The following is an 18915-nucleotide window of genomic DNA, read 5'->3' as shown; positions in this document are numbered from 1 at the left end:
AAACACAGCCGTACACACGCAATGCGGAGAAATGGACAAATTAGAACCTTGGGGCCAGCCTTTTTCTGAGCCCGCATCCCTTCGCACACACATAAAGTCAACAGCCGTCAGAAACCGGGAAGTCTTGCAGCGTGGTGTTCTTCGCGAGGATCAACAGATCCCAAACAATCCCTGCGGCAACAGCGCTGAGATGTTGAGCCCGTCAATCGGCCGCATGTGGAAGCGGGTGGCGGGTGAGAGAGGGGGAAATCCTCCAATCCTCCGCCTCTCTGATTCACCGAGCCGCTGGGCTGGTTGGACTCGGCCTGGGTGCTCTAGTGTCACGATCCGGTCCGAAATGGGGTTACTCCGGTCCGGGATTCATTGTTGTCCTGTGTAATGTTCCCTAATGGTTTTCACCTGTGTTAATTGTATAAAGCTGCCCTGTTCGTTTCTGTCGCTGTCAGGTCTTTAACGTTATGTTCCATGTTCACCAGTGTCTACGTCTCAGATGTCTCCCCTGTCTTGTGCTTCACCCATTAAACCCCTGTTTTGTGATGTCAGGTGAAAGCGTTCTTCATTCCTCGTTTCCTCGTCACTCTTCGTCCTCCTCTCCGTTCACCCGCCACGTCATGCCCGCATGGACGTGACAGAAAGACCTGACCCACATTTGGACGCCACCTGACGCAGCCCCGCTGAGATCGTAGGAGCCGCGGCTCGCCGGGAGGACGCCGCCAGCTTCCTTGTCCCTGGCCTTCCATGGCTTCTTGTCCTGCAGGGTCCCGACCCCTGCCTCTCAGTCCCGTGTCTGGCGGCGTTGAAGGTGAGGAGTGGCCATTCATGGACGTGACAACAAGACCTCCAGCTCCTTTCTCAAGTAGACGCAAACCTCTTACAACCCCAGGATTATTGGGGTTTCAATGCTAGGACCATTATTGAATTGAGTTAATTAAGCATTTGAAGTATTTATTGTTTTTTTTTTTAATTATTATTATTTATTTAAATTAGCTAAGAAGGGGTCAGAGCATGCTCTGGGCCCCTATTGGGAAGCATTTGGGGGTCCTGGTGCACAATGACTCACCCTTTTTGAGGTGAGCTCTCTGGGGGTCCCGGGGCAGCAGCAGGCTGCAGGGCTGTCTGAGTGGCTTGTCGTACGCCCCACACACTCGCGTGTCGGGTAGAGGACGCACAGGAAATACAACGGGCCTTCGTCACGCAGGTCGGCCACGTGGCAGACCTCCTCTTCCTCGCAGCCTAAAGTCACCGGTGAGAGGACAAGCATGCAAGGACCACACTTATACCCACTGGGGAGATGAATGATCAAGTAATCGTGCAAGCTTTCAAATTTAAAGAGCAAACTGATCAAAGTTGAATAATGTTAGATGTGCAATTTTGTACGCTTGATAGTCTTTATGGTAAATAGATTGTTAAATACAAAACACATATCACATTGCTGGGACTGCTGTATAGAATAGTACAGTTTTCATCCAGCTCCCTTTTTCTAACTGTTGCCCTCCAAGTGCACAGCGAAATACTGTAAGTTGTGAGAAGTTGCAGAGGAGACCGCTTCTTTTTGTGTATTTCGAGATTCAGACGGAGGGACTCCTACGTTGTAAGCAGTACCGCTGGACCTCCTGCGGTGTGTACTGATGCTTGAATATCCAGTACCGCTGGCTGGGGACGTCCTTCCCAGCATCCACTCGAACGTCTGCGTGTTCCAGAGCACCAAACAGCTCGCCGACAGCATCTTCGAATAGATTGCAGCTTTTAACTCTCAAACCATGGCAGGGCCCTTGATGAGCCGCGAGATCAGATGAAGAACGGGTGGGCCCTCTAGGAGGCTTCTGGGTGCTCATACCTGAAGAAAGTCCTGCTGCTGCGGTTGATAGTTCACTGGGTGCACCGGCACAGGCCGAATCTTTTTGCCGGATGTTCATGTCACTATCTGGGAACAACAATACAATAAAATCATCTAGACTTTCTACAAATATCTCTCCTCTTCTGCCTTTAAATAGCATTTGGTACATTAGGGAGACATTGTCCACCAACCTTTCCAGAGGTAAACGTTCTGGAAGCTGATGATGGAGGCCTGGTAATCAGTTGTATTTTTGCTTGTGGCAGGAAGGGCTGCATCAGCTGCAAGCATGAAAATCAGGACCAGAAAGCAGTAATGAACAAAGCACGTCAGCACGTCTGTGCCATTATAAGTGAATGTGGCAGCCGCTGTTCATCCAGCGGTAATAGACATAAGAGAAAAAGTATGTGTGAGCTCTGGGGTGTGAAGGCAGCTGTTTTATTGGTGGCTCCTAGGAAACATTCGTGCCAAAAACAGCCGTGATGCGAGCCTGGTGTTATGAACTTGCTCAGATCTCTTATGGAGGAGCCGCACTCACTGATGGTGAACATCTGCCCTCCAAGGCTGAAGGTGAATTGTTTCCTTTGTTTGTTGTACCGGAGTCCCGCACCGCAGACGCGTGAGGATGGGCCCAAGCCAGCCATGTCCCAGTCGTCCTCACTGCAAAGGAGCGTGTCGGGGTGGCTCAGAAAACCACACATGACAGTTCCTGCAAAAAAAGAAAGAAAAACTATATATTTAACATCTGTCCAATCACAGCAGATCTTCTTGCATCCAGTCAGGAAGGGCTTTGATACCAAAACTCTCATAATTGCCTCCTGAGACCTTCACATTTTCCAGCTTGGACGTCTAATCATCTAGTTAGCTCAGCTGTGATGTGCTCTGAACACTAAAACCCTTCAGAGCATGTAGGCCAGAAATGTGTGTATTATACGTTCTCCCTGTGACCTTCAGAACAGATGAGTGAGGAAGGTCAAAGTTTCATTATCAAAAAGCAAATCTGAACATCTCACCTCCGTGGAGGACGTTCTGGTTGAAGATGAAGCCATCGCAGCATGTCTCCCTGCTGCAGGCATCCAAACAGTAGCGGTGAGCATCTGCCACAGTCGTTCCATCTGCCTGAAACACTGCTGTGCTGTACACACCCGCGCCAGCCTTGCGAAACCCGGGTCTCTGAAAGGTCTTCTGACCAACCACACTGGAGAACTCATGAGCTTTAGGGAGAAGAGAAGAACTTTTTTAACCCCCCACTTTAGAAGTAACTTGTTGAATGACCCCAACCATTTACCACACATATACTCTTCATGTAGCTTCGTGCAAAATGCCATCAAAGACCTCTAGGAGATGTTGAACTTACCTAAATATAAAGTATAAAAGATCCTAGGCTTCAATTTCACCTTATACCCTCTAGGAACTCACTGACACATGTCCTCGAGAAGTCAACTTACTACCATTGTGTCCCTGAGCAGACACTTAACCCTGAGTGTCTCCAGGGGGATTGTCCCTGTAACTACTGATTGTAAGTCGCTCTGGGAAAGGGTGTCACATTGTTGGCTCCATTCAGTCTCTCCCAATAGGGTTTCTCGCTGCCAATTGGTCTGGATGTCCGCAAAAAGACTTGGCCCTTCTTGATGCAACCCTCCCCACTTACTCGAGCTTGGGACCAGCAGCAAGAAACGCATGGTTACATGGATTCCGCTAAATAAAAGAATGATACGCACTCTTCTTTCGCAGGATTGTCAGACTCGGCTTCTTGCCCACGTTCACCTTCAAAGAACAGCTCAGGCTCTGGAAGAGCTCCGCACTCGGGTTCCCCAAAAAGCCTCCGCTCTGCAATCAGACACAAGAGGAGGGGGACTGAGGACAAGTCATCAAGTGGGGAGTCGGTGTCTGAGGAAGAAACGACTGCTGCACACTGTATGTTTGCTCAACGTTAACCAGAAGCCCAGTATCTTTGAAGGCATTTCCAGGAATCCTTGGTCTACACCAGGGTGCTGCTGACCACCATGGTTGGGTAGATTCCATGCCCAGGGAGCTGTGATTGGGTGGTTACCTGCTGAGATGTCTTGCAGTCAACGTTGGCTGAGTCTGTGCTGTAGACATCACACCGAGTTTGTCCTTTTTGAGCGAAAACTGACACATGATGACAAGATTCATCCTGGGCGCAGTCTAAAGGTAAAACAGTTGAAAATGTGTTGGACTCAAGAGCCAGATGTTTAGGAAAGGCTTTTACTGAGAAGATACACCATGAAGAACACAGTGTTCTAGACCACATCTTTCCAATGGAGACTGTCAGACTTTAAGCCAATGTGGGAGCGAAAAAGTTTCTCCTAAAGCCTGCATGAAACAAGCTACACACATGCAACCGCTGACAAACCTGTGTGTTTCTTTATATGGTGACCAGTGGGTTCCCATCAGGAACATTGTAAAGCCCTTCTAAAAGCATTTACTTGACTCACCAGACACACACTTCCGTATGTGGGTCTCCAGTGGCAGGTCTGTGTCTTCTGAGCGGAGAATGACCAAGTCAGAGGCTCCCAGGACCAACTTTGACTCAGGGACGGCCTCAAACTTCTCCAGCACTGAACAAATAAACACAAATGTTGGAAGTGTTTGTGCGAGGAGGACATGGGATGACAAAAACTACTGGCCTAAAAAGACCAAAAAAGGACCGTGTGGTATTTCTACCAATTTGGTAACACCGTGGAGAATCTCATATTATTATTAATGAAACACCAAATTACCAACAAACTACACAGCTGCAGCATATCAAAACAGCATTTAGGAAAAGTCTGTTTTCTCAGTAATGATTTGGAAATGACAGATTAACAAACAGTTCGGCAAATCCCAGATGGAACTCTCTTTTGGCAGATGAGAGGAACTGAGTTCAGCCAGCGGCTGACACTTTGGTTTCAAGCCAGGCGTCTCTAAATCTATTGTATATGTATGAATACCAGGGACGTCTGTATTATTTCCTGTCACACAGAGTTTATGACTATAATTCAAAAATTGTAGCACTAATTAATACTAATAAAGTGGAAGTGAAGTGATTGTCATTGTGATACACTGTGATACAACGAAACGTGTCCTCTGCTTTCACCCATCACCCTTGGTGAGCAGTGGGCAGCCATGACAGGCACCGGGGAGCAGTGTGTGGAGACGGTGGCACCTCAGTGGCACCTTGATTATGGGGCCGCTTCCTTAACCGCTGCCCACAGATACCCACAGATATGATAAGCAAATTACAGTTTCAGCACAAAACCAATGAATTAGATTAATTAAAACTAAACTCAGTTCAATGATGCGGACAGAACTGGAACACTGTCAGATCAGCCAATCAGCTCTCTACCTCGGCATTCCTGCTCAGTGATTGGCTGCTCAGCCGAGGTCCACGACAACACTGTTCCTTCTGATGTGACGCAGAACCACCGGCCGGAGGAGGGGTCCTGCTGGGCAGGTAGGAAGCCTCCCTTCTCCGAGCACCTCATCCCACTCTGCTGACACCGTGTCACACCTGTAACATCACCGCCTGGGGTTAAAGTTCAAAGTCAGTAGTGATCTGTTAATAAGTTTTTACTGTGATTATGGAAGGACACATGGTCCTGTTTACATTTAAACCTTTATTTATGTGTTGCATCTGAAAAATACACTGTTCTGCAGGTTTATGCTGTGCTGTAGAGTGTGTGAGCACAGCTGCTCTGCACAACCCAGGCAGGTGTTCACAGTGGGAGGTAGTGACCAGAGGAAGAGGTGCATCATGGGTAATGGGAAAACGGCAGGCTATTTTGGGCTCTGTGGCTTGGCCGTGCCGCTGACTCACAGTGTGTGGCACTGAAGGCCCCTGAGCCACTGTGGAGGTCCCAGCTGGGCACAAGCTGCACGAAGTCTGACCCGCCTCGGCCTGGTAGGAGCCCTGAGGGCACGGCCAGCAAGCACCGGCGCTGGAGGATGAGCCAGCGGGGCAAACCACTGCAAAAAACAGACACATCACGATCATCACTTTTCCCACAGCAATTCATTTTGGTGATTCAGTGGGAAAAGTCCATATCTCCCAGATCAACGTACCACACCCTGCACCATCCGGAAGCTTCCGATATCCAGGTAAACAGCCGAATGTAGGAGCGGCGCTCTGGATAACAGCGCTGTCCGCCAAGACCAAAGACTGATAGGGTTCACTGCTCATCAGGTCCAGAAGACCCTTACCAAGCCTATCATCACTGAATACCACCTCTGTAGACAGAAAACATCCCAGCATCCTTCACTCACAACCTTCGTGACCGCTGGCCATTTCAAAACTTGTAAAGAAAACAACAAATAACATAAATAACAGTCCAAACTCTCTATTGAAGTAATTCAAGGACAAAAGCAAGTAATTTTGCTGTTTGTAGCTAACCTTCAAAGTACAATGTGTATGGGAAGAACATACGGAAATAGATATTATTCAAATAAAATATAATATAATTATTATACAATTAATATGATGTTTATTACATAGTACTACATAGTCAGTCAAATCACATGGTATTAAACGAAATCCACATGAAGTGATCCGATCACCTATATCATGGAGATCAGGAAAGACGCTGATGGGCAGGGCGGAGAGTTCTGCGCTGAGTGTGAAGTTCGCCGTCAGCCGATCCACGCCGACGCACTCCAGCGAGACAGACGACTCGTCACACAGCGACGCCGCAGTGGTCTGGCCCACCAAGGGAAACTGTGACAATTCAGCACACGTGGGGAGTACTGAGAACTGTCTGGATTCAGTTTTTAAATGTCTGAACCATGTTGACTTTCTTTAAGGTTGAAGGGTCTTTCATTGTCATTTACATGAAAAAGTGTTCAAAAATGATAAAATATTACCTAAATACAGACACATTATTGTAAAAACCGCAGGGTGTAAGTACGATGACCAGGGAGGCCTGGAGTTGGCCAGTCTTACAGCCTCAGGATAAAAGCTGCATTTGATCCTGGTTGTTCTTGCCCTGACCCCCCGAAGGGCGGTTCGAATGGTTTCAAAACTGTTTCCATTGTTTGCGATATACTCCTACAATCCAGTAACACATTCATAGCACAGAGAAATTCAAATCTGTTGTTGCCCACTGTAAGGGCGTGCGCACTTCTGCAACCGGCTTGTTTATAATTTCATAGACGTAAAATTTTTCATAGATTTTCATTCATTTGCACATATTATTGAATTAGAAAATAAATGTACTTAAGTTAAGTAGTGTAGATTTGGAAATATTTGTCAGATAAGTCTTCTTTCTGCTCCGAACTGACCGAACCCTGCAGCACATGGCCAGATGTTGCATGGCAGCACTGGCAGAACCCACAAGAGCCAGCTGGCTGATGGGTATGAGACGGGTGGCAGACAGTACCTTCAGGCCGCACAGCCCATTGGCTCTCATGTCACGGAGCAGCGAGGACTGGAAGGTGCTGCTGCGAAGGGATACGCACGGCCTCTGGCCCTCTGGCAGGGAGAGTTGCATCACGGCACCGCCACGTACCGTCTGCAGTGGCTGATATCCTGGGAAAAAAAGATTCTGAAAATCAGCAAGCTCGTTTCAGTCGGCTATGACCAATACAGACACATACAAATACACTATGATACTTTTGCTGTCTTTAATAGTTATTCATTGTTTATTGGTTTTACAAAGGCATGGAGTTGAACCTCAAAAACTGAAGAAATTCATTAGGAAAGGAAGGTTCAGAGACGGCAATGAGCACACAGCAAAAACCACAGCGAGATCCACCCAAGAACAACACTAGTGAAAGAAGCCATAGCAGAAGGAGGAGGAGCCAAATGATCGAGCGCTACCGGGAAAGGCCTGACTCACTCGAGCCAGGAGTGCCTGAAGAAAGCACGCGCTGCACCCAAACACAGTCCCAGGGATGGAAAATGCAAATTTCCCTCTCAAACTGGCAACAGAACAGGATGGAGCCGATTAAGATGCACTCTAAATCTTAACTCTAATTCTTTCAATATTGTCTAGATAAATATATATATTTAGGACTTATTTCAAGAACAATTGGCATGTTCTCATTCACATTCGACAACTGCTTAATCTACACTGGGGTCTTGGGTACCGGAGCCAATCCTGGGTCATGACTTGGGTGAATTTTTTTACAGAATATTGAGCTAATGCTACAGGTCTGATTTTTTGGCAGTGTGGCGATGCCGGTGAAGCTGTTAGTGGAGCGACTGTGAAGTTTTTGTTCTCAAAACCAGGGTTAGAATGATGGTGGGGCTAAGGGGAGATTGGCTGGCTCCATGACAAATTTGTGCACATCCATGCACATTCACAACCAGAGAGCGCCATCTAGTGGTGCATCCACATATATATCACTATATATCACTGGCAATATCACCTTTGCCAAAAACAATCTCACCATACAACAATCTCTTTACATTCTTAACATCCAAACTGCTTAATAATATCAGTACATGCAGAAATATGCAGCATGGCTGAAAGCGGGACCCAACACCCCCGTCAAAACCTCCACTGGCTTCCTATTACCCATCTCAGACGTTCAAAATTCTCTCCTCATCTTCAAGGCTCTCCACAACAGGCCCCCTCCTATCTTTCTGAACTTCTCCACCACCACATTCCTTCACATTCCCTCCGTTCTGCCGATGCCAACCTTCTACATCCATCTCTCAGGACAAAGCACCGAACCTTCTCTGTAGCCGCACCCTCTCTCTGGAATCCCTATTACAACCCATCGACAATGTACAGACTTGCCTAGTTTAAAGTCCCTTGCCATAGTCGTCAGCTCTGTGCTATCACAGAGCATATGTTCTGTTCTTTTCGGTTATCTGTTTTTCACACGTGTTGAGTTTAAACTTTAAACCTCTTGGTCATAGACCTTTTGCTAATTGGTATGTTATTAACCTATGAATAGAGTTTAAATGAACTGCATGTGCACTTGCTTTTTGTACTCCCCAGTTTTAAGTAAGGCAACTCTGCGTGCCTTTAAAAGAGCTCTATAAATAAAATGTATTATTATTAGTAGTAGTATTTACTTTGGCAGGTATTCGAAAGTAGGCCCGTCAGCCAGGCCTTGTTCTCGGGGTCGCAAGGGAACTGCTGAGTTGGAAGGGCGCTGATGTAGCCCTCATGACATATAAGAGTGCAAAGCTGCCCCTGCTGGTCAGACTGACATACTACAGTGCCATGAGGGATGCTGGGGACCCCAAATGGAAGTGGGCACAGAGGACCTGTTGAAAAAATAAAAATGATAATCACTTGTGTCTAATGTCATAATTCATCACTTTAAGTTTTTTAAATGCATGGATGGAGATTCCAATACATTTGAAGTCAATTGAATGTAAGCAGCATGTTATTTTTTTTTGAAGCACAATCCATAAGCTGCAGAAGGCGGGACATTGGATCGCCACTTACTGCTGCAGCTGGGGGTCCGGCCAGTGCTGCGGGGGATCCTGGTGCCTTTCAGTTCCAGTCCCCTGTCAGTTGACACACACCAGCAGTCCGACTGGTCACACTGCAGCGGGGAGAAGAGGCTTCCGCCTTCCTGGCAGTCCGGCGAGTATCCAACCCCAGCCAGCCGGCTCCGAACCTGACCGCTCAGTAGGGCACACCAGCCTGGGCCTAAGGACCAGCAGAGCGTGGAACCACAGGGTGAAGATTTTTCTTTCAGGTGTCAATTTAGTCAATATACAATATTATATATATATTGAGAATTGTTCTTAAGCAGATTGTATTCTAATAGTATGTTTTACCATCGAAACCAAGAACCATCAAAGAAGCCATCAGTTCTGCCATGGTTGCAAATTAGAGAGACATGCATCATGTATGAATGAAGGAATGAGTGAAGGAGGGACGCACACTTGTATTCTCCAGCAGAATCCTGCAGTGCAGTCTGAATGTAGTTGCCAGTAATGGGACTGAAGCACCGGGCTACCGAATCGTCAATTGCCTGAGCCTGCAGGACTGAAAAGTCTCCATTCTACAAATACAGACACAAACCATTGAGTAAATGTGTGCCAAATATTTCAACTCTGTCTGTGAAGGAAAGCCAACCTCTTCACAGGTAGGGATGTATGTAGAAGCGCTCCAGTCTGACAACTGAGCTTGGGCTTGGGCTCTCTGGCATCTACTCTGGCCTGAAAGAAATAAATCTCCAACGTCAGGTCACACTCAGCATGTCACTCCAACATTTTGATGGAAGCGTGAAAAGAAACAAATCTGTTTACACATAGGAGCGGCTCGGTATCGCAGGGATCCTGGGATGTAGCGGCCCTCCTCATCAACGCACCAGCAGTGGCCTGGACAAGACAGATCTCGTTAAAGATGGAAAGCTGATTTCACCGATTTAGAAGAGAAAGTGGGTTTTTTTTTTCTCGTGATAAAAGAATGGAGAATGATTTACATCTGCAGAATGTTGCATCGCCCTTCCGTTATTGTCTGCCTCCTTTTCCATTTAGGACGTTCGTTTTCATTTTCGTTTTAATGTCTCTCGACTTGCACAGAAAAACCATGTGGAACGAAATATGTGTCTGTGAATCAGGCTGGGATGTCACTAAACAATGATGTGATGTTTGTCGAACCCCTTCTTTTACCACAGTTGTGGCTTTAGGAATTTGAAGACTGGTTTGGAGCAGTTGGCGGAAACTGTCTCAGTCATGTGCTTGGTGAGATTTACGCTTCTTTGGGGTTAAAGCGTAATTTTCAGACTCATTAAAAACGGAGGACAGATCACCCCATAACGATTAAGCCGTTCACGAAATAATTTATTCTATTTATATTATACACTGCATGCATGAGCTCATACAACCACTGTAGCTAGAAGAGGGGAACACTGTATAAGCATATATTTGAGTAAATGGACATCAAAAAATGTTACCTGTGCTCAGGTGACACTGCCTTGGTAACCACTGACCCAAAGCATCACATTGGGGTCGGTAGGGCTGGTAGCCCAGGAGAACACCCTCCCTTTGACCCTTGGAAGCCAGGAGATTGAAGGCTATGAAAGATTTTAAAATATATGTTCATGTCCAGCCTTAACCACTAATTTGCGTTTCTGATTTGCTAAATATATGCTAGTGCTGTAGGTAGACAAAGAGTAGCTGTGCCCATGTAACTCCACTCACTGCACAAGTCATGATAATGTTTAAAAGGTGGCTGTGAGGGGTGGGGTTTGAATGGGCAGGACTGAGGAGTTTCACTTTTGATTAAAGGGTGCTAATAATGCTTTTTAAATTTTGTATTTTGTATAAATGTACCCAGTAAGGGGCATTTTGAGCCACTTTCATACAATAAATCCTGACTTACAACACATTTAAACCCTTCCATTGTACCCTAAAAGCTATATAAACTTGTCTATTTCTGTAAAACTTATTTTAATCACAATGTCTTTGTACAGCACATTTTGTACAGACACTTTTAATTGTGCTCTATAAATACATTTTCAAAGGTCAAACCAGTGGAAGAAATACCACTGGAAAAGTTTGATAACGTTGTCTCTAAAGAGAGTTAAAGAGCTAAAGGAACAGTACTGGAATGTGCTGCAAGGCGAAGGGCGGAGTCGCTGTTGCTTAGCAGGGCCTCTGTGGGTGGAGCTTCAGCCTGTAGCAGTTCTTTAGCACTGAGCCGTATGCTATTTGCTAATAGGAACCCATATCCCAGGGGAATGTGGGAGCGGTTGGAGAGGGAGATGTACTCGTTTGCTTCGCCCAAGAACCTGGTCAATTCCTGCATGGCTTGAGAACATGACTCTGGACCTGAGTACGAAGAAGCAGAAAAATCAAGTTTCTACATAACTTGGTTAATGAATTATTATAGTCTAGCCACATAACAAATGTCATTGTGAATACCTCACTTCACAGCAAATACAAAATGGCAATGCATGCTCATAGGTTGAATTTGTGGAAATGTTTCAGTGACTAGAATTTTGTAATAGTTGAAGCGCAGCATCTTGATGCACTCTGTTGTGGTAGCAAACTCACATTTTGGAGTTTCATTGGGAAGAACTTTGGTGCCAGGCACCGCCTGCCCGTCTTTGCCCACACACCAACAATGGCGGAGGTCAAAGTTGTTGAGGGGGACGCTGAAGTCTGAGAGATGTCCTGGGTACATGACAGCATTTCCCTGAAGAAGCCTCCACAAGGAGAGGGGGTTCAGAAATACAGAGGGTCCAAATACAGCGTCCACCTGCCCTTCAGTCACTTCCTTGGGGACGTCTGTGAATGCAGCAAACTTTGCCAACATGGGAAAGACTTTGTGGTGTCCTGCTCTGAAGAGTGCAGCAAGGAAGTCACTGAACGAGGCCCTCGCTTCAGTTGAAGTCCCATAACCCCTCAGAATGGTGAGGAACTCTGAGACCAGCAGATCTTTCCCATGTTGTTGATGCGCACCCACTCACGGTAGAATTCAAAGGCCTGCTCCGGTGGACCATCACACTGGATCTGGTGCCATCTGCCGTCATCAGAGCATTGTGGAATGTAGATGTCCGAAAGACGTGTCATGGAAGACGGATCAGATTGCACAGAGCGCACTGCATTCAGAAAAGCCTGAGAAGCCTTGGACTGGCAATCAGTTGGACCTGGAGGTGAGAAAATACAGAGACAAGTTGCAAGATTTCATTGCAAAGACATGGCAAAAGTGTATGTGAAATGATTGTCATTGTGAAACACTGCAGCACAGCACACGGTGCACACAACAACATGTGTCCTCTGCTCATCACCCTTAGGGACAGTGTGTGGGGACAGCGGTTTGCTCAGTGGCACCTCAGTTGCACCTTTTGCGGCTCGTGATTCAACCTTCTGATTATGGGGCCACTTCCTTAACCGCTAGGCCAACCACTGCCACTGTGGTTATGGGGTTATACAACAGCACCACTGTGTGCACAGAGCACCTAGGCTGTTTTGGGTCCAACAGAAGTGCAGGGCAGGAAACTTAATTAGTGCTAATAAAAAAATGCATTTTGCAATATATAATTCAGTTGCTTTACTCACACTGTTGCAAAGTCCCAGGTATCTGTGAGCTGTACCTCACCCCACTTTGGTCCATGCAGAAGCAGTTGTTGCCTTGGCACTGCATAGCCACATAGGTCCCATCCTCTTCACTTTTGGGATGAAGGTCTTGGCCCCAGCTGACAGGCTGGCTTTAATTCTGATGGCCACCTCTCTCTCCTTCACACATTGTGTTGGGCATCTTGGCTTCAGGTCCTGCGACCTTGACCCTGGGACCTCTAGTCCTTGTGAGTCAACACACCAGCATTCTGAACCTAGACACTGGACTTCCTGGTATTGGCCACTTTCGGTGCACTGGGGCACATACATTAATGAGTCAGGTCTTTCAGACCCACAGAACCCTGGCTGGGAGCTCTGGAACATGGCCTGGAAGAGGGGACCTAGCTGAGTGCTGTCCTCAAGCTTCAGCAGGCCAATGGCTTCTCTTAGGGTGGACAGGAAAAGTTCATTCTCCAGCGTCAACACCACCAGTTTGATGAGATTCTGGTTGCGCTTCAGATTAACAGAGCGCCCATATGCGTCTTTGATGTCCTGGTTTAGGTCACCCATCAGGACACCTGATCCAGATTCTTCAGAGAAGACCTTGGCCAGCTGTTGGAAGTCACCTCCGACTTCTGTAAGGCCAACTTGGCTGAAAATCTGACTGAAGTCTAAGGTACCCATGGACCCAAGTGCCCCTGAGAAGTTGAAACTGCCAGCATTCTTCAGGAACTTTCCACCAAAAAGGTTCTCCTGTAGTCTCTTGGGGTTTGATGCAAGTGCCAGGGCTTTCAGTGCCAGGGCGCCAGAGGGGAACATTCCCTGTACCATCTCAGCCAGAACGTCTCCCAGGTCGGCAGGCTCAGACTCGGGCAAGAACCGGAACAGCCCAGATTTGGCCAGGAGTTCCTGGAATTCTTGGCTGCAGACAGAAAGGGTAGACGGGTCCGAAGGGCTTGAAGAGAAAACGTTGTGATGGCTGAAGTATCCAGCGGGGCCATAGAAAAGCCTAGAAAGGGCTTGTCTCCTCTCTGACATGCAGTCCTTCCCTGAAATGTCTGTATAGCAAAAAAAAGATAATTAAATACAGTATTGATCAGAATTATAATGGGTTGCCCAGTGGGAAACCTCACTTACTGCCATTGTTCCTGAGAGTTCTTAACTCTAAGTTGCTGCATGGGAACCCTCCTCATAACTACCTACTGCCTGTCACTCTGGATATGGGCGACTACAAAGTGGTACAATTTTTGACTTAGATAGACAATGTATTAGTTTCCGACATTCTGACTTGTCAGACCCATTTAGCAATTAGCATTTTTTTCACCTTGACCAGCTTTATGAAATAACAAGCCACATCCTGATTGGGTACAGAGTGGGAGAAAAGCAAACGCCACCGACTCACTGCAGCTGGGTTGTCCATCTTGGCGCGTCCCAAACACCTCTTTCCCTTCAGAGTTCACACACCAGCACTGTCCATCAGACTGGCACTGAGTTGGTGCATAGGCGCCATTGGCATCACAGGTGGCCACAAAAACATTGGCAGCTTGGGAAGCTGCAGACCTCTCGCTTTCACAGGGGGTGGGGCCTGAGTTCATGAGATTCAGCAAACATTCTATAATCACGTTACATCATGATATGTGTATGTTTTATGGCTAACTTGGGGAACTCACATCTGAACCTCCCGGACAAGGCCAGTTGGATGGCGAGGAATCTCCTCTGCAGCACACGATACAGGTTGGACTGGGAAAGGGAGCGGGCGGGGCCCATGCCTGAGAAGGCGGTGTCATAGACCTCACTCAAGAGCAACTCCACACCTGGCAGCACAAATGCAGGTCAACTAAATGAAATTCCAATCGAAACAATGGAGCGAGAAAATAGATGAGAAAACAATGTTTAAAGCCATTTAAACAGGACAGAGCAACATTAGTTTATAGAAAGCTGACTGTTTGTATTTCTGTAACATTTCACCTAGAAATGTAACATGGTCAGTGTTTTGTAACACATGCAGTCCGGTCAGACAGAGATTCTGACTTCAAGCTGCATGGCATTTCACCTGTGCTGCCCATCTCTCGACCACGGCTGTCCACACAGAAGCAGTAGCTGGAGACCTCGGGGAAGGCCGTCCGGAAACCGCTGAAGCTCTGGAACATCTCGGGAAACCTGGGAGTGACGCGTAGGAGCAAAGACGGGCCATTAAAAGATCATTACTATCTTTCAGCCAGCCAGCTTCATTCCGGCTTTACATCATTTGACTGTGTCTCCAGACCCCAATTCCCCCGGTTCTATTACAGCTCCGCTCATCTTAGAAATATGTGAAACCGTACACTAGGAATTCCACCATCACCTGCGCTTCTATTAGGCCGAGTCTGCTAACTGGCAGGAGAAGAAGAACAAACGTCCGACTGATGGATGGAGAGCGATAGAGAAATGAAGGGAGAGAAAAGCATGGCGATGTGGAAAACAAAGGATCCCTGAGGCATCCAAATCACCAGGCCATTCACACTGCAATCTGCTTTCCAGCTATCTCTGGAATCTCTAAATCTCTCTATTTTACTCGTTACGAGAAACTCTCCCCAGACTGTCAGCAGAGATGACAATCGTATGGAATTACTGCTGAAATTACTTGAAGGCCAAGTGCTAAAAAGAAAAAAAAGTAGCAATGAAATCCATATCGTGAAGGAACGGACCCACCAATCATACAACCACACATACATGCATTTATTCAAGTCTTTGTTCCTTATGCTCATGTTATTCTGAATTTGCCTGCAGGGGAGAGTGAGTCTGTACTTCTACTGCCACCTAGTGGCGTTAAAGTTAACGCTTGGTAAAATAACCATAAAATTAAACATCAGTTACCCCAACAAGTCTTCTGTTAAAGAGATTTTCATGCTCGCCTGTTGAAGGTGTGCAGGAGGTCGAAGGGCGTCCGGTCTGTGGTGTTGACAAACTTGCACTGCACTGGAAGGAAACTGCCGTCATCCGAGCACTGAGGAGGCGAGGGGTCACCCACCCCATGGAGAAGACGGCGCTCTCTGACCTCACAACTGCCTGGACCTGGGAGCCAAGAAGAGAAGCTGAGAGTGTACATTCAACAACTCCCGGATAATACATTTTAACAATGCTGCTATAAAACATGTCATGTGTATGTAAAACGTCTGTGACGTGTGACATGTGGCTCCCCAATAGGTTGCCACAGACCAATCAGATTGTCCTTTGATGTTTTTGCTGTGTCCAGAGAAAACCCTGATACAGGAGTACAGTGGTCATCCACCCCCAACAAGACTTTCCCGTCATGGCACCTCAGGCCATTTGTTGCCCGTTTGGCACCCTGGTGAGAGGGAGTCCACATTTCGGAAATAAAGTGGGGGTCTTCATTAACACGTGATCGTTCAAGGACGTGGAATCTCCCATCTCACACTCAGTATACGAGGTTCTAGGTCTTGCTGTAGTGGCCCAGTACCGATAATCAACCCAACTCACAGAAAGACGGCCTGCCCTGCTGCCGGGTGCCGTAGATCTCCATGCCCTCCTGGTCCACACACCAGCACTGGCCTGCAGCCAGATCACACTGAATGGGCTCGTACTCGCCCACATCAGAACACTGTGGCACCATGGTGACCTCATTCTCGCTCTGCAGGACGCGCTGTCGGTGAAGCTGGCACGAGGTCAGACCTTCAGGCATCAGACACAGACACGCAGGTGTAAAATGCACCAAAGGGACCTCCTCAGTGAAGCAATGTTAGAGGACCTTCCTAAATAAGCAGGTGCCTTCACCAAAGGTGTCATTAACACCATCAGTTCAACAACTAATAAGAAGATGTAATAAGAACATTTGGGTGTCAAAACATTTCAACCATGCAAAAAACACTGTCGCCTTGACCTTTGACCCCTCAAATCTAGTTGAATAGTTCAGGAAGAGTTCCTAGTCATTGGCAATAAGAACAAAGTTATGTTGCTTGGCTGGGAAGGAAAGTTTTGTAGCTCACAGTGCACAGAAGGTCCTTGCCGCCGGCTGCCGGGGACCTCCTCTCCAGTGGCGTCCACACACCAGCACTCCTTCTGTGAACTGCACTGCACGTGCCTACAGGACAGGGTCACACACAGTGGACACACGCTGCTTACATTTTGCTTTAAACCTGCCGCCTTTTTTCTTTACCAACCAAAAAGGACATTGCGGTCACCTGAAACGGCCGTCCTCGGTGCACTGGGGCACGTGTTCATGCCGCTGGGCCGTCCCAGCACTCCGCAGGGTCTCGCACTGGCTCAGGGACCCAGACTCCAGTTGGTACTCTAGATTACAGTGAAAAGCCTGTGGAGCTCAGCTGGTGCAGTGTGAGCACGTAACATTCATACATTGAACCAGACGAGCACAGAGACTCAGATTCAAAACCCACCTACTACCATTGTGTCCCTGAGCAAGACACTTACATTTACATTTACAGCATTTATCAGACGCCCTTATCCAGAGCGACTTACAATCAGTATTTACAGGGACAGTCTCCCTGGAGCAACTTAAGGTTAAGTGTCTTGCTCAGGGACACAATGGTAAGTGGGATTTGAACCTGGGTCTTCTGGTTCACAGGCGAGTGTCTTACCCACTAGGCTACTAGCACCTTGTACCACCACACTTAACCCTGTGTGTCTCCAGGGGGACTGTCCCTGTCACTAATGAATGTAAGGAGCTCTGGATAAGGATGTCTGATAAATGCTGGAAATGTAAATGTAGATTAAAGTGCGTAATCGTTTCTCTCCAGTTAACCTCGTGAAATCAGACAAATGCAGAAAATGTCGGACATTCACTGAAACATCTTGTAAAGGAAACAAGGAACAAAGACGTTCGGAACGAGAGCTGTTGGTCTCACCTGAGATCTTGCCTCCACAAACAGCAAAACCGCCGAGCAGCACAATGGCGAGGCTAACGAGACCCATCTTTCCCCAGAGCTCACCCACTGTTGAGGGCGTCGCCGCGGCCCTTTATAAAGCGGGTCCGCATTGTGCCCCGTCATGCTGCCTCTGTGAAAGCAACGTTCGGTTGCAACCACCGGCCTCTCAAGGGCCCACTGTGACCAGCCAGACATGACACTTGGAGGTGAAGAGCCATCTCGTGAGTCGCCTGAGCGCTTCGTTCAGTATGCACGTCCTCTACATCTTTAAGGAGTTTTCTTAGAGGGGTGCACTGGGTACCTGTGGAGACGTAATGCTTTTTTTGTGTGTGAAATGCGAACGGTTTGCAAACCAGTCTCTCCTTTACCTTCTTGACTGCTCTGCACCACTGTCATCATCACCATCTCAAACAGCTTCACGAAAATGCTAATTAACTTGAGTGAACTGTATTTCTTCTGCTGTGTTTCTTGTGTTCCTGGACATCTTCGGGGTGTAAACTAAGTCAGACGAAGAAAGACCCATCAATGAGCCTTTTTGACTGGTAATGCCATGGGCAGTTTGTGTTGGGGAGGTTCTGACCACAGTGTACACTGGCACAAAGACCCAAGTTGGTGAGCCAAAGGTGACAATGGCAACAACAAACTGAGAGAGGAAACCTTGAATGAAACCTTGAATGAAGACTCACGAAGGACCTGAAATACACTGAACAGAAATATAAACACAACACTTTTTGCTCCCATTTTCCATGAGCTAAACTCAAAAGTTCTTGAACATTTCTTACACACAAAACACCCATTACTAAATATTGTTCAGAAATCCCGTCTAAATCTGTGTCAGTGGCAGAGATGATCCATCCCACCTCACAGGGCATATCAAGGTGCATGAAGGGGCGCCTTACACCTCCATCACATAAAGTTGATCAGGTTGTTGGTTTTTTGGCCTGTGGAATGGTGCTCCACTCCTTTTCAATATCTGTATTATAATGCTGTCGTAAACATGCTCAACGGGTGACATGCCCGGGATATTTTCAGCTTCCAGGAATAGTGTATCATTATCATTTTTAAGTGAAAATGAATTGATTGTCATTGTGAAACACTTTAGCACGGCACACGAAATGAGTCCTCTGCTTTCAACCATCACCCTCAGTGGCAGCTAGGCGGCTCGGGGATTTGAACCGGCAACCTTCTGATTACGGGTCCGTTTCCTTACCCACTAGGCCACCACTGCC

At 47.2% G+C, this 18915-nt stretch overlaps 1 protein-coding gene across 1 annotated transcript; it reads right to left on the bottom strand.

The window, feature by feature from the left end:
- Nucleotides 1-998: 998 nt before the first annotated feature.
- LOC114793775 (thyroglobulin-like) lies at nt 999-17732 on the bottom strand. The gene is given in 35 exon segments (XM_028985902.1): nt 999-1153; nt 1156-1233; nt 1589-1750; nt 1874-1924; nt 2029-2115; nt 2373-2543; nt 2848-3048; nt 3556-3664; nt 3888-4003; nt 4294-4416; nt 5184-5348; nt 5655-5672; nt 5675-5803; nt 5900-6064; nt 6392-6548; nt 7210-7358; nt 8856-9050; nt 9235-9441; nt 9679-9799; nt 9874-9956; nt 10035-10118; nt 10697-10816; nt 11349-11573; nt 11799-12185; nt 12188-12394; nt 12807-12917; nt 12920-13861; nt 14206-14388; nt 14474-14617; nt 14857-14963; nt 15698-15857; nt 16284-16475; nt 16790-16884; nt 16985-17093; nt 17666-17732. Coding segments are annotated over 35 exon segments (5775 nt in total).
- Between the last annotated feature and the right edge of the window lie 1183 nt (nt 17733-18915).

Source organism: Denticeps clupeoides, chromosome 7 (genome assembly GCF_900700375.1).
Source record: "Denticeps clupeoides chromosome 7, fDenClu1.1, whole genome shotgun sequence".
Taxonomy (NCBI): Eukaryota; Metazoa; Chordata; class Actinopteri; order Clupeiformes; family Denticipitidae; genus Denticeps; species Denticeps clupeoides.
This window is presented reverse-complemented; position numbering and strand designations above follow the sequence as displayed.